Raw genomic sequence first — 15,166 nt, forward strand, 5'->3', positions numbered from 1 at the left:
AAAGAGTTGTGAGGAGTAGCCATAAATGAAGATCATTGTGGGTTAATTTCTAGGGGGATCCAAAGAGAGATCCCTAGACTTCATACATTGAATTAAAAAAAAAAAAAAAGTGAATTTTAGGGACAGATGTAATCTAATGCTTCTGTCCTCCCTCTTTTGAAAAGCTTCTCCTTCAATTGCTGGCTGATAGGGTTAAGTTTGATCAAAGAACAGGTGTGAGATCTTTATGTTCTCTCAGTCTAGGCCAGGAGCAGGTAAAATACAGCCCGTGGCCTGGATTCAGCTTGCCAGGCGATTCTGCCCGGCCTGCGGGGCCCCTAAAAATTTAGAAAATGAATTATTATCTGCCTGTGGCTGTCTGTTGAAGATGGGAAGGCACCAGCAGCAGGAAGACCCAGGAGGAGCTGGCAGGAGGAGCTGGCGGCAGAACCTAGGGGTGGCAGCACCAACACCCGCCTAGCTCTGCCCCACCTGAAGTCCCCAGCCAGAAGTTTCTGCCTAGCAGAGGCTTCTGGCCTGGCAGCCGTGGGGCTATTCCCCACCTCCCTCCATCTGAGAGTGGAAACTCGGATAAGAATGGGCGGGGGGGTGCTGGTGTACCAGGAGCCAGCTCGGCCTGGCCAGCACCACACAGTTTCTGACTGCATGGCCTGGACTGCAGGATGCAGAAGGAGCCAGCCGAGAACTGTGGAGGCCTGGCTGGGTGGGTCTGGCTCCTGCTACATCCTGCACTCCTGACCATGCAGCTGTGAACCGCAAGGTGCTGGAGCAGCAGGTACAGGGAAAGCAGTGGTGACGGGGAGAGGGTGGGGGGGCAAGCAGCAGTGAGCGGGCAGGCAGGAGCACAGAGACCTGGGGCCAGGGCCAGTGGCAGCAGGAGCCAGCTGGGTACCGCAGGGGCTGAGCTGGCTCCTGCTCCATCCTGCAGTCCTGGCTATGCAGCTGGGAACTGTGAGCTGCCAGAGCAGCGAGTGGGAGCAGGGGAGTGGTGGCAGCAGGTGGGAAAGAGGAGAAGCGGCAGGGGAAGGGCCACAGCGGCAGGCAGCATGGTGAGGAAGTGGCAGTGGATGGGCAGAAGCACAGGGTCTGTGCTGGTTCCCAGGGTGGGGAGGCACGAATGTGGAGCCCAGGTTGGCAAGGGCTCTGTGGCACCAGGCTGGCTCCATCCTCCTTTCTTGCCTGTGTCCCGGCCACATGCAGTCATGGGGCTCACCAGGACCATGCACCGCTGGGGGTCTCCGCCTGCCATGGGCCAGAAGCACCGAGGCCTCGCTGCCTGCTGCTGCCGGTGGTAGCAGGGGCTGTGCACAATGAGGGAGGGGGCGTGTGTTGGGGGTGGGGGGTGCTCTTTGTAGGTGGGGTACCACATATGTATTCACCCCCCCTTGCATCGCCATACATACACCCACATCCCCTATACACACTCCACCCCTCCTCATATACCCAAGCCACCCTCCTTCTCCACACATGCCAGAATCCCCTCGACACACACATTCAGTCCCTGACAAACCCCGTGCCCACACATACACCCACACCCACCCCCCCAACAAACCCCACACACATTCAAACACACACCCACACCCTCCCCCACAGCCCCCCCCCACACTCCTCAATACCCCACCACAATGTACACAAGTAAGACTTCATTTTAAGCTATTATGCAATCACCTCTATGTACACTGTGCAAACACAATCAGGACAAAAATATTTTTTGAATTCAGATCAACATATGGCATGTGATTTTTAATTTAGAGGTGTGTTTGGGTGCCAAGATGGTGAACCCCCTGACCAAAATGAGTATATCCAGGGGTAAGGGGAGGGACTTCTGGTTCCAAGATGGCAACCAGGGGGTGGGGCACCTGTCAAGGGGTGGGGCTACCCTTGCGGCCCTTGACAGCTTGCCAAAACTTGTTAAGCTGCCCTCCAGCCAAAGTAATTGCCTGCCTCTGGTCTCAGCTATAGAAATGCCAAAAGGTAATGGTAACTTTGTGTGTCAAGAGGACCTTGTTTCTGGCTGTTTAGTCCTTCCCTTTTGCCTTCATCCAGTAGGTATGCAGCAGCCTCCCATGTGGCACACAGCAGCAATGGATGACTTCTCCGCCTTCCAGAGGAAATGGTTTGAGGTGGCATTTGTGGCAGAAGAACTCTTGCACTCAGAAATCCCAGCATTCCTCCTACCTTGGCTTCCCAGCCGTCCAGCCTCCTATGCAAGTAGGCACAGTTCCTTTAGCCGCAGTTTCGGAGGACGGAGCCAGGCAGCTGCACTATTAGGTAGATGCACAGCACAGGTGACATCTGGGGAAGTACAAGGGGATACTTTGAAGGGGGAGAGTGGCCAACCCAAGGGTGTGATCTCACGTGGACCAGTAGCAAAGTCGCATCTCATACTGGCCTTACGTGCGTCATGCAGATGGTCTTGTTCTCATGTGTCCAGGGTGTGTTTCACTGGCTGTGAGGGACAATCTGTGCTTGTTCTTATCTGAAGGCAATAAAAACATGAAATATTTCCACCATCCCCCGGAGCTGGAGGAAGAGGTGATACAGGTCTCCTGTCTCCTCGTTGAATCAAGGTCTCTTTAGTTCTTGCTATGCACAAAGTGATGACAATAACAGCAGCAGATCTCCACTTAACAGGTCTGATGTCCCTGAACAACTGCTCTCACTGGCAAGAGTCCTGCTGTTACCCGTCTTGGTAACATGGGACGTATGTTATGTACCAGTTGGGAATACTACTAGTCGAGGCTGCCATTTTAATAACCAGAGAGAGCCTCTGGGCTCTGGTATGAGCTAATAAAGAAACTAAAGTGAATTGACATGGTATGGGGCAGGGACTTGCTTTGGCATGCTGGATGTGGGGGAGCTACAGTATTCATATGCCAGCCACTACCCTGTGTTAAGTGAAAGCTGAACTAGATCTATTTCATTCAGGTTAAGTTGTCCAGATTTAGCTTTCACTTTTCAACGTTTGTGTGAAAGTTACCATGAGTCATCTGCTTTGTGATGGACCCTAGTTCCCTGTTAACTCGCTTGTATTTGATTATCCCTCACAGCTTGCAAAAGATCCCAACAGTGAAAGAGACAGGTTTTGAATAGAGAACCTCAGGACATGCAGTAAGGGGATGACATTGCATATCTTTCTCAAAACCTCCTTGGACTTCTTATTGGAGTGCCAGGAAAACCAAATTGTGCCTTTTCTGCCACTACCAGCCAGTGAAATGCATCGGCTGTATGTCTTTCTGTGTGCTTTGTTGTCTTCTCATTTATTTCCAGGCCAGCTTGAGTCACTTGCTCCTGCCATATTCTGTACCTCCCCTGTAAAACATGCCGGAGGAATCCTTGCTTTTGGACTGTAACTTCAGGCTTATAAGATGCATCTGAAACTCCTTTATCAATTAAGAATAACAAAGAAAATCTGCAGTGGTGTTTTGTTACATATTTGACATCTCTGACAAGAAGCAATAAGCTGTTGTCTTATGTTGTAGCTGCATCTTTTAAACCTAAAGGTATGGTGATTTGTGCATCTCTGAAAGCCTCGTTTGAAGAGGAACAGCACAAGAAACTAAAGAAGGGGAGATCGGGGGAAGGCTGGAAACTGAAAGATTCATTTAATGTGGTCTAGCCGAGATGGGCAGGAGTTTTTTTCTTTCTGTCTCCCCATCTTTACCATGTGATAAAGCTATTATTTTGGCCTGCACCCAGCCTTTTTACCATAACTCTTGTGTTAAATGAACCTGAGCTCAGGCTGCCACAAAGGCAATGTGAGGCCCCCAGGGCATGGCCTGGCCTCTGTCACCATCTCACTGTGTAGTCTTGATAAATCATTTTCCTCCTCTGCATCTGTTTCCCCCCTGTAAAATGGGGATACTTATTCCTTAACCAGCTTGGTTTTCCTTGATTGACAAGCAACTCAGTCATGTTGTCCATTAGGGTTTGTTCAAAAGGATGATGGAATTTTCTTGCAGAAAACAGTATGGCATTTCTTTTCAGAGAGGAGGAAGGTTCTGTGCCACTTCTGTGCTGTTCCTCATTTTAAACATTCCAAAAATGTCACCAGCATATCTGAGGCAGGAAGCTTTACTAAACCCAGATGACATTTGGTCCACGTGACTTCACTGGTTCCCCTCTTGCCTTTGGTTGGCTGTGTTTTTGATTTCTTCCCCCTTCCCCCACCTTCCCTAAGTGTCAGCCTGTGATGTGAAAATGGCATGCAAGTGTTGGGAGCTCTGGAACAAGCTCTATGTACCCCCAAATCCATATCCTTGTCCACTTCCCTATGAATTGCCCAGTGATCATTCCCTTTCCCTTCCCTATGGAAATCCAATCTGTGATGTACCTAATCATGTTCCTTTTGATTTATAGCAATGCATGCACTAGCACTTGTAGCCATGTACATAGTGTAGTCCATGGTTGGAGAATAACCTGTCTGCTCCTCTCCGGTGTTCATAATGTCATTAGTTAAATAATCAGTGATACAAGACACAATTGGGAACCAGGTGAGTTCTCTGAAAATCAGGCAAGTGCATAGAAGGAGTCTTGTTTACAAAAGAGCATCTGAGTGATGTTCTCCAAGTTGGTCCTAAACACCTGTTTTTATTAGCATTTGTCATGTTCTTTTGTCAAGCTACAGTAATAGCAGTAGCACAGTAATCCAGCATCACGGAGAACCATCTCCAGCCAAATTAAAGTAGAAGCAAAGGTAGGAATTCTTTGTCTATTTTGGAGACAGACTTCAAACCTCAGTTGGGTCCACTGGGATGCTGATGTTAGATGCATGCACTGCACCTTCCCTCTAAGAAAACCACAGAATGATTAATGCACCACAGTTCAAAATGCACAGATCGGGAAATGCTAAAGTGAGGGTTCCTGCAGTAGTATTATGGCCGTAATGTACATCCTCAGCATTTTATATTTAGCATTTAACAGTATGGATGTGTATTAAACTATCCACTTAATCAGAAATGCAAGAAGCAGCAGTGTAATTTATGGGTCAGGACACTGGACCTGGGAGTCAGGAGACCTGAGTACTATTCCTGGCTTTGCCATGAATCTGTTATGTGACCTTAGACAAAGTCCTTTCCATTCCATCTCTGTTTCCCCTCCCAATCTATTTAGACCGAAATCTGTTTGAGGCAAGGATTGGTATTTGCAGTGTGCTAGTGGAGTGCCTCAAATAAGGAGGCATTAATTTTGATTGGGGATCTCTAAGCACTACTACAGTGCTAATAACAGGATAGAAAACGCTGTCAGTGCAATAATCAAGAGAGAACATTGCTGCAGGGACCTGAACTTTTATATTTTCTTGCCTTTTTAACACTGAAAAGTTGTGCAGCTTTAACTGTGCAATAATGCCAGGTGGCTTTTTGGGGTTGGGGAGATGCATTTAATTCCTGATTTATTTTTGCTTTTGTAAACCATGAAATACTTCTCTCCTGATCTGAAACCATGTACTGTTGTGATCTTCTACGGAGACATCTGAACAGCATTAGAATTGATTTGGAGTGCATTACTGGATGTATTTTAGATTTCTGCCTTCTCCTTTTTGCCACATTGTAGTGTTTTTTGTCTGGTACGGCTAAATTGTGGCTTAGGTCCATTTTCAGTGGGTAGGTCCTGGGACTGACTCATGCTCTAGGTCAGAGAGTGGCCTTTTGCCTCAGTTTAGATGTCACTTAACTGTTGATAATGTTTCAGGAGGGAGGAAGCCCTCAGGTGGGTGGAATTTTTTTCTTCTGTTTGTTCTTGTTATCTAGACCAGCCTGTGTTGTGTTGACCAGGAAGTGCAAAAGGGGAAACTAACCCATGCCAGAACGCTCCTAGTCTGACTTTTTTCCTTTCCTTCTCTTCTGGATACATTTATTTTTAACCCTCCTACTGACTCCCACCTGTGTAGCTGCCACAGTGCCTGAACAACGCACAGTGACACTGGATGTCGATGTGAATAACCGCACTGATCGCTTGGAGTGGTGCAGCTGTTATTACCATGGCAATTTCTCCTTGAATGCTGCCTTCGAGATCAAATTGCATTGGATGGCAGTGACAGCAGCAGTCCTTTTTGAGATGGTAAGGGCTCTTGTGGCCTGGACAGCCAAAGAGTTGTGAGGTTGCCTTGATATGCATGTCCCCTACTCAGTGGAGCAGGGTAAAACAATACATATGAAGCTAATGGGAAGTGCGTATGCTAGTAGAAGATGCTGTGAAGTGATACTGGCATTTATTTTGATGGGCAGTTTTGCTCAGTACTTTCATTATAGTGCATGTGTGCTTCTGTGAGGAGCTCTGTCACTTCTAGGTATAGTTGAATGTGTGTGTGTTGAGTGCGAATCATTCTACTTGAGAAGTAGTAGTCTCCTGCTTCTGAGGGGTTAAATTTACCTTGTGTACCCATTCACAAGACCTGTGCTTCATGTAAGTCCAATTGGAGTAGCACATAGGTCTCATGCTGGTTCTCTGCACAGGAGTAAATCTCAACCCTTGTGTCTTGGATTTTTAAAGTGGAAATAAGTTAAATATTTTTTATGGCGATTTATAGGCAGGCTGCCTGTTGTCCCAGGCCAGCCACAACTCTTTTTAGTGCTAGGACTAAAAAAATGCAAGAAAAATATCTCTATATTTGTTTAATTTTTTCTTTACGTTTTTAATGTGACAGCTTCTGTGTGAAGGCTGGCACTTATAAATTCTAAGCTGTTTAACATGTGGCCTATTAGCACTAGTCAAATATGTCCCCCTCCACTGAAAGTTTTGTTCATATCTTTTCAGTTAAGCAGCAGTGTTTAGCCATTCAGAATAAGTGAGCTGGATCAGTTTCTGGAGAATGCCCCATTTAAAACACTTTCTGATTTATGTTAATGTTAGAGTGATGTTGTGGCCATGTTGGTCCAGAAATTATACAAGAGGCAAGCATATTTGGGGCGTGTTGTCTTTGATTCAACTAGTTGCCTGGTTAGGATAGAATTAGACAAGACTTTGAATGCAAGACATTTAAATTCTGCAATCTTGTGCTGCTTTGCTTACGAAGATGATTGCATGCTCAGGATGCAAGGCAAGCAAAGCCCCTGATGGCTGAGCACAGCTGATTTATTCTTGACAAGACAACTTGCTCCTCTGCACATAAGTACTCTTCATGTGTCTATTGCTGAAACCCTTTCAGGTTCAGGGTTGGCATCGGAAAGCCACATCCTGTGGCTTCTTGCTGGTTCCAGTCCTGGAGGGTCCATTTGCATTACCCAGTTACCTGTATGGAGACCCACTCCGAGCACAGCTGTTCATCCCACTTAATGTTAGCTGCTTGCTGAAGGAGGGCAGTGAACATCTGTTTGATGGTAAGAAGTGTTCCTCTGCTTCTCTTGGGTAACTTCCTACAGATATAGGTCACACTGAGCTGCACAGCTGGCATAAAGGAAATCCACCTGCCATTCTCCCACTGGCTGGATAAGATGCCAGCTATTACATTTCCTCACTTCCTCTGTCAAGAGCACAGCCCCTTTTTAGCACATGGAGGAAAGCTCTGTAACACAGGCAGTAAGTAGTGCCATTGCATTGGCTTGTCACCAAGAAGTGCATTGACAGGGAGGGTTGTGTGCTGCTCATTCTCCTGTGTTGCTGTACTAGATGCCCCCAGAAAAACTGTATCAAGTTGCTAATTATGTTATTTTGTAAAACTACCAAAGCCCATTCTGGCTGCAGCTCCTGTCTCACTTGTTAGCCATCCTGCATTTGTATCCTGCACCTGTTCGTATCTCCCCTTCTCTGAAGTTACACTGGGTAGACTTTCATGATTGGCATCCTCTTTTTTGTTGCCATGGTTACCTCAGGATAAGAGAGTTTGCACATGAGATTAAGGGCTAGAAACTTCAGTCAGTTCTTTTTTGTGCAGCATGACCTCTCCCTTCCCAATGACACTATTGCGATAAGCCTCAGTTGGGAGGTGTCCCCAGAGATGAGAGCTCAGTCATTCCCAGCACAAAGGTGTATAGTGCAGATGGTGTAGACAGATGACCTGAAAAGGGACACTGATTACAATTTAAAAAAAAGACAATTCTGTTGTTTTCATTAACACTCCCCCCAGAGTCTAGCTGTACAGGTTGAATGGGTGATAAGTCCTCCGAGTGCTATAGGGCATGGGTAGCTCCATTGACTCTGCATAGGTTGTTTTCAGGGCTGAGATGTTCACTGATCGTCATAATCATTTTTTCCTTGACTTTCCTTCCCTTACTTAATGTATATTTTGTATTTGGGGTTAACAGATTCTCAGAGAGGGGGTGGTTGACCTTAAATGCACCCCACTCTGCAACCCAGCCAAAAAAATTAAAGTTGTAAATGTACCCAGAATGGGCATCGCAAGCATGGAAGCTGGTACTCTGATGGTCACAGGGACTATAAGAACCACAGCACCCTCCTTCACACCACATTTATTCCTTCCCTATTCCTCAGTGTTTCCAAAACCCAATCTAAGAGTCGATAGATGGATTAATTAGTGGTATCTTTAAAAATGCCTCATTAATAGTCTGTTGGGCATTAAGTGAAATTGCTGGAAGCAAAAACAGATTATAGGAGGAGGCTTAAAGGGATAGGGGAAGTACACAGGAGCCCTCATGGGCTTAGTAAAAACTAAATGGTTCTAGGTAACTTTTGCCTGATTCTAATTTCAGGTTTTGAACCTGAAACTTACTGGGATCGCATGCATCTACTCCAGGAGGCAATTGCATACAGGTATGTTCAGAGCAAGGTGAGTAAGAGTTAAATCCATCCTCAGATAGGGTGATGGTGAGAGTGTGGTTGTACACATGGGTACTGGAGCTTTCAGGCAGTACTGTCAAGGCTGAGACCTTGGCTATGTGCCATCTGCTTCCATTAAGTCTTCTGTGAAAGATACTTGGTTAATTAGAAAGTCTTCTGATGTTTGTGTGTGGGAGGCAGTGTAGATGAAGTACATTTGGATGAAGTATGTTTGGCTTGAGATGTGGGAGGAATACTTCACCTGATCTGGATGTGACAAGTGATTGATAATGACAGAGTGATGGGGATATGAGACCTAGAGAGGAGGCTGGGAACAAGTTGAGAAGAAACTCCTGGAATTCTTCTGAACTCTTCTTTGTGTGAGAAGGATTTATCTACCCTCTGTACGGTCCTTGACTGCCAGTATGTTTCACAATGCTGCTCTTGGGCTCTTTATTCATTGTGCAGAATCTGGATTTTGACTAACATGAGAACGTTTTCATCAGACTAAAATGTGTAGAGCAGTGTTCTCAACCTTTTTAGAGTCAGGGCGCCCCTTCACAACTTTTCTTTTCAATGTGGCGACATCACCTGTTGAGAACCATTGTTGATGTTGCCTCAACTTACTTCAGTGCTTTTCAGCCAGGTACTGCTGTCCCAGGCACCTGCTGCATAGCTGGACTGGGAAGAGCTGCAGCACATGCATATCCTTCTGTATGGAGCTTCTCTGATAACCCTAAAGCAGCAAGGTAGTGGGCTTATGCAAGCAGCCCTTCCTAATCTGACCCTGCATGGCATCTCCTGGAAACAAAGGCAAGCAGGGCAGGTGGAACAGTCCTGTGCTTCTCTGTTTCTGGGAGGGTGCTGAATGGGGGTGTTGAGGAAGGAAGGTTTGCAACACAAACCAACTCTCCTGTCTGCTTTACGGTTATTAGAGAGCGCAAATGGAGGAGGAGTGCATACGAATGTTAAAGCCCTGTGCATGTGTCAGTTTTACCTTGCTGTTGTGGGACCCCTCTAGGAGGTCTCAGTACTTCAGGGTGCTGTGGCAGTCTGGTTGAGAACTTCTGCTGTAGAGGGACGAGCATTCGTAGAGCAGTCCTAGCAGGGCGGCTGGAAGGTCCCTGTGCAGTACTGTCCAGTCTGTACAAGCAATCCTTAAGGCTTGAAACAGCCTTAGGAAATTCTCTGTTCTGTAGTCTCTCCTTATATGTATACAAGGGGTAGGCAACCCCTGGCACATGTGGCATGTAAAGGCATTTTGCTTGGCACTTGAACCTTGGGGAGGAGGGGGCCGGGGCTGCACTATCACAACAAGGATCGGGCCCCTTGTAGCTCCCCAGTCGTCTGTGCCTGGCATGCCAACATCTTACAAGTTGAGGTTGCAGGTGTTTTTGGCACTCTGTCCAAAAACATTGTCAACCTCTGGTATATACAATGGGGGCCTTTTAACACAGACTACTGGGTAGCACCCTAAACTGGTCCATTGGTTCCCCTGTTCCATGCACCAACTTTGTGTTCCAAAACCTGCACCCAGCACTCAAGGCCAAACTTGGTTTTTTTCATTTTCTCCCCACTTGCTTTCAGTGATGTTTAGTGGTGGTGTAAGTGAGCATTGGGAAGTTCCTTCTTTCAGTGGAGTAACTATGGGGGCATAGTTCTCCTTCTGCCTTCTTTTCCCTCGTATGCACTCTTCCCCTATGCCTGTAACTTCACTCCTTCTAATGCGTGTTTCCTCAGATTTGGATTTGTGCAGGATAAATACTCAGCCTCTGCATTCAACTTCCCAGCCGAGAACAAGCCCCAGTACATCCATGTCACGGGTGAGTAATACTTGGCAGGCAGTGAGGTCATGGAGATTATAGACAGGCAAGGGAACCATTTTCCTCTCCTAGTTTGTGTTCTCAGTCAGTGGCACTGATCTTCATAATGTTACCAATCAGCTAAAAAAAAAAAAAAAAGCTGTCTTAGCTAGGGCAAGGTGTCTGTAGCCTATACAAGACAGTGGAGAGACAAATAATAACCTCAGATAAGCACAGAACTTCAGTAATTTTTGTCACTAGTGAAAAACATGAGGTTGAACAGGAAACTTTAAAGTAGTTCCTGAAACTTTTATATCCAGGAGACACTGAAACATAAACCAAAGTTCTGAGTGTACCTTGAGCAGGTAGTCTCATCTCAAAGATCATAACTTCAGGGAAAAATTCTCTTCTTCCTCCTCTCCCCTCCCTCCACACACTGATGGGAACACCCTAACTGAAAAATTTAGGAGTCCACACGCACCCTCTACTGACCTTCACTAATTGTGATGATGTATTGGTGCTATTTAATTAAGCTTCATGCATTGTTTCTCAGGCTCTTGAAGACTCAGGACAAGCATCGTGGCTTCTTGACCTAGCAGGAGACATACCATCTATCTGTGTCTATGAAGGCAGTTTTCTTGAACTGCACCGCAGGAGAACTGCTCTTCTGGCGTGGTTCAGTATCCGCCAAGGTGCAGCAGCTTTAAGCCCAGTTTGTGGAAATGGGAGTCTCCTTCCTAGTTTGCTCTGAGGCCCTTATGGCTAAAGGCCAGCAAAACTTGGGGGCATCTGAACTCCAAGCCTCCAGGCTTGGGCCTGCAAGTAGGATGCTTGCCAAAGGATTTGGAAACATCTGAAGCCCCAGGTGTGGGTGGAGGATGTTTGCCAGTAGCAGGGCCACTTATGGTTCTGGACTGGGATATGGATGTAGTTTTGACTAATTTAGCTTTGGATACAAATTAAAGAAAAAAAGAAGTTATATCACAGTGAAATAACAATGCTATTGGGAGTTTTGCTGAGGCTTGGGCAGGGAGGCAGCAGGAAAGCTGAGTTACTTAGTTGGAGATTGCTCTGAAGTTAGAAAGAATAAGACCGAAACAATAACTTTTCTTCCCTCACTCCCAATGCAAAAGGCTCTGCTCTCAAAATATGGAAGTTGTTTCCCCCCAGGGAATAAAGAGCCTCTAGGGAGAACTTGTCCTTGCAGGTGTCTGGGCAAAGCAAAGTTCTCCTTTACCTGGGCCAGGTCACAGCTTTAAAACCCTGCCTGTTTCCCTCAGGGACTGTGTTTCTGCAGCTGCCTTACTCCAAGCGGAAATTCTCTGGGCAGCAGCGACGGCGGCGCAACTCCACCAGCTCAGCCAACCAGAACATGTTCTGTGAGGAGCGCGTAGGATACAACTGGGCCTACAATAGCATGCTGACCAAAACATGGAGGTCCAGCGCCACCGGGGATGAGAAGTTCGCCGATCGGTTGCTGAAGGACTTCACAGACTTCTGTTGGAACAAAGACAACCGGCTTGTCCAGTTCTGGACAGACTGTCTAGATAAGATGCATGCTAGCGCACCCTGAGACCAGAGTGCGTCCATAAGAGAAAAGTAACGGCTTGGTCAAGTGGTGAAGAGCTAGATGCAGAGAAGCTGGAAAGGGCTTCTGTTAGGATGAAGTAATGCTGAAACCCAGAGGGGCCTGACTAGTATTTGCTGTTGATATTCAACAGAAGCTGATTGGGCTCTTGGGAGAGTAAGCTGGGATCTTGTCCCTTCAATATTCATCAGCTGGAGAGAGTCCCTCCCACTTCAAGTAGGTGCAGCTCCTGCTTGACAAAACTCCAGCTAAATGGAGCAGAGGCAAACAATATGGGAGCACTGGTCATTTGAAGCAAGCATCACAGGGAAGGGTTGCGATCCACGTTTGCTCTGTGAAAACGATCAGGGACTGTAAGTCTGCGGTATTCCTGGCAAAACCCTGCCCTTGTCATCTTTGGTGTGGACATAGTTGTGTGCATATGTAAGATAAAATGTACAGTATGCTTATGCTCTGTGTTTATACATGTAAATATATTAAATGAAAATGCAGAAAGTCAAAAGTGAAATGCCTGAAGGAATGCGTCTCTTATGACCAGCCTTGCCTCTGCACAGGTTATGGTTATGTCCAGTTTGCCCTAAATCGGGCGCCGTGTCCTTCAGACTTCCAGGATTTGCTGGCCCAAGCTCTGAACCCTGAGAAAGGTACCTTGTTGCCAGTGATTGCCCCTCAGCTGCAGGCCACCATTCATGTTCATGGAGAAATCAGAACAGACCAACTTAAGGTGCACCAGCTGAACACAACGCGGGGCAGCATTTGATAGCCGGGGCTGGGGTTTAGGTGGCTGCTCCCCCGTGGGGCCCTGGCCCTGTTTGAGGAGGCAAGATGGGCTCTGCTGGGCGCCTCCCGCAGCCAAGAGCTGAGCTCTGGTCGCCCTGGGCTGGGCGGAGGAAACCCTTTCTCTCGCGTCGCGGAGCTCCGGGGAGCGCCCGGGCGGGTGCAGACGGACCCGCTGGCGGGAGGAGCGGAGCCCCGAGCGGCGGCTCGGCTCGGCTCGCTGCAGGCGCCGGGCGGGGCGAGGCCATGCCGGCTGCCGCGGGGTAAGGCGGGGCGCGGAGCTTTGCTGGCGGCTCCAGGAGCCCGGGTGCGTGTCCGGGCGGGCTGCAGCCGCCCCCGCGGCTCCCACGGGTCGTCCGCCTCCTTCCGCTGCCTCCGTCTTCGGACGGCCCAGGCCGGGCCGGCCCCCGGCTTGACTCCGCCCTGCAACGCGGTGCCTTTGCTCGGCCGTGTTACCGTTTCCACCTGCTGCTTGCAGGAAAGGAGAGGCCTCTGCAGGGCGGCTCGCCGAGGAGCAGCGGGACCTCCAGCGCGGCTGCGGGTGGGGTGCTTCTCGGGGCGGGTTTTGGAGCCAGACCGAGTGGGTCCAGTGGAGCTCTGGGGTGGGCGCTCAAGGCCCTGCCCCCAGGGCGAGCAGCCCGCCTGATCCCCTGGGCTGAAGGCCGTGGAGGGATTCCTGCCAGCTTCTGGCGGGGTCGCCTTGGTCCGTGGCTTGCTGATGAGTCTGACCTGAAGGGTCTCTGGCCTCCTGCCATCGCAACTGCAGCGGGGTGGTCCCTTCAGTAGGGAGAGAGCTGCATCTTCACCCCGTGTTAAGGTAACTTGGGTTCAGATCATGCTGAGAGAAGGGCAGTCCAGATGTACCTTTACCCATGTTAGCTGGGCAAGGTAAACTCAGGGGTAGGATTTCCCAGCCTACAAGGCATGCTTTCAGTTTTGCCTCGGTGTAAGTCACCATCTGCTGGGGTTGTAGGAAGGAGGGCAGAGCTGACCTTCAGTAGCTACAGGGAGGTGGCTTGTCTCCACCACTCACTTTGTTATGCACCTGCTTTGCAGTGAAGACAAAGCTAAGGTAATAGCAGTGGATGGGCTGCTCCTGCCACTCATGCTACTTATTGGCACTCTTTCTCTGTGGCCCCCAGCGTGCTCGCCTGCACCTCCATGGGAGTGTATACATTTCACTTCATAAGCATTTCTTCCAAAACCCCGTGTGCAGAGTGTTGCCATTTAGCTTTTACCAAGGCACTAGAGATGAAATTATAGCTACAGGACTCTTGTCCCAACCATTTATTAGATGCTGGAATTTCACACCTAAGCCAGGCAAGGTTCTTCTGGGTAAATGTGATATCTTTTATTAGACCAACTAAACAGTTGGAAAAAAGTTCTTTGCAAGCTTTTGGGCACAAACACGCTTCTTCAGGCATAGGGAGACTCTGCTGCTGTTCTATGTTCTCCAAGGTGGAAAAGAAGTTAAAGTAAACAAGAGGTCTGTGAAAATGCAAATGAGTGGAAGTGGGGAAGATAATGGGAAAAGATGGGTGGGGGAAAGGGAGGGAAATGTGTGAAGGAATGCAAGTGGTCAGCTGGAGGCAGGTTACCTGGTGTGTCAGATGCCAGGCAGGTTGTAATGTGCCATAAATCCAAAGTCTATATTAAGTCCACGATTTTTTGTATCCAGTCGATTTATGAAGTGAAGTCCATAGGCTCGCTTAGGAAAGGTGTTTTGTAAGTTCCCTTTAGAGGATTAGAACTGAGAGTTGGGAGAGAAGTGATTGTCTTGAGAAGTGTGCACCCACAGGTAATTGGATATTTTTGTCTTTGATGGACTTTGTGCAGATTCATTCTGGTGTGCAATTGTTTGGTTTCTCCTACATATTTTCCCTCAGGGCATTTAGTGCATTGGATGAGAGAGATTACATTTCTCAAGGTGCAGGTGTAAGCAGTGGCAACATGTAGGGAGTGCATGGGGTGCTTGTGCACCCTCTGATGGCTGCGTTCACGGCTTAGGCAATGGGCGGGGGGGTAGGCAGGAACACTGGTGCCCCCGTTGCAACTGCTGGCTGATCGCTGTGCTGACTGCAGCCACTTTTGGGAGTGGTTGCAGTCACTTCTGGGAGTGGCTGCAGTGATTGGCTGGTGCTTGCTCCCGGAAGTGGCTACAGCCACTCCTGGAAGCAGCTGCAGTGAGTGCAGCAATTGACCCCAGCAATTGGCCATTATGGGATCACCTGGGGGGACCCCCCCCCCCGCATCGCCCACCAGGGGACCCCCCACTCTGGGACTG

The 15,166-nt window shown here is 48.3% G+C and overlaps 1 protein-coding gene across 11 annotated transcripts in view; it reads left to right on the plus strand.

The window, feature by feature from the left end:
- The window catches only part of DEPDC5 (DEP domain containing 5, GATOR1 subcomplex subunit), a 76,865-nt gene extending 64,258 nt beyond the window's left edge, over positions 1–12,607 (plus strand). For 9 of the 11 annotated variants that reach the window (XM_090061826.1, XM_090061834.1, XM_090061831.1 and 6 more), the window contains 6 exons: positions 2,047–2,271; positions 5,891–6,060; positions 7,148–7,319; positions 8,649–8,709; positions 10,456–10,538; positions 11,798–12,607. In XM_090061826.1, the coding sequence (XP_089917952.1) occupies positions 2,047–2,271; positions 5,891–6,060; positions 7,148–7,319; positions 8,649–8,709; positions 10,456–10,538; positions 11,798–12,090 (1,004 nt within the window). In that variant the 3' untranslated portion in view covers positions 12,091–12,607. The remainder of the gene's footprint in view (positions 1–2,046; positions 2,272–5,890; positions 6,061–7,147; positions 7,320–8,648; positions 8,710–10,455; positions 10,539–11,797) is intronic. The other 2 variants (XM_090061833.1, XM_090061830.1) reach the window with 2 other exon arrangements.
- The last annotated feature ends 2,559 nt before the right edge of the window (positions 12,608–15,166 follow it).

Source organism: Crocodylus siamensis, chromosome 9, assembly GCF_052110815.1.
Source record: "Crocodylus siamensis isolate JL-2025a chromosome 9, ASM5211081v1, whole genome shotgun sequence".
NCBI classification, from domain to species: domain Eukaryota; kingdom Metazoa; phylum Chordata; order Crocodylia; family Crocodylidae; genus Crocodylus; species Crocodylus siamensis.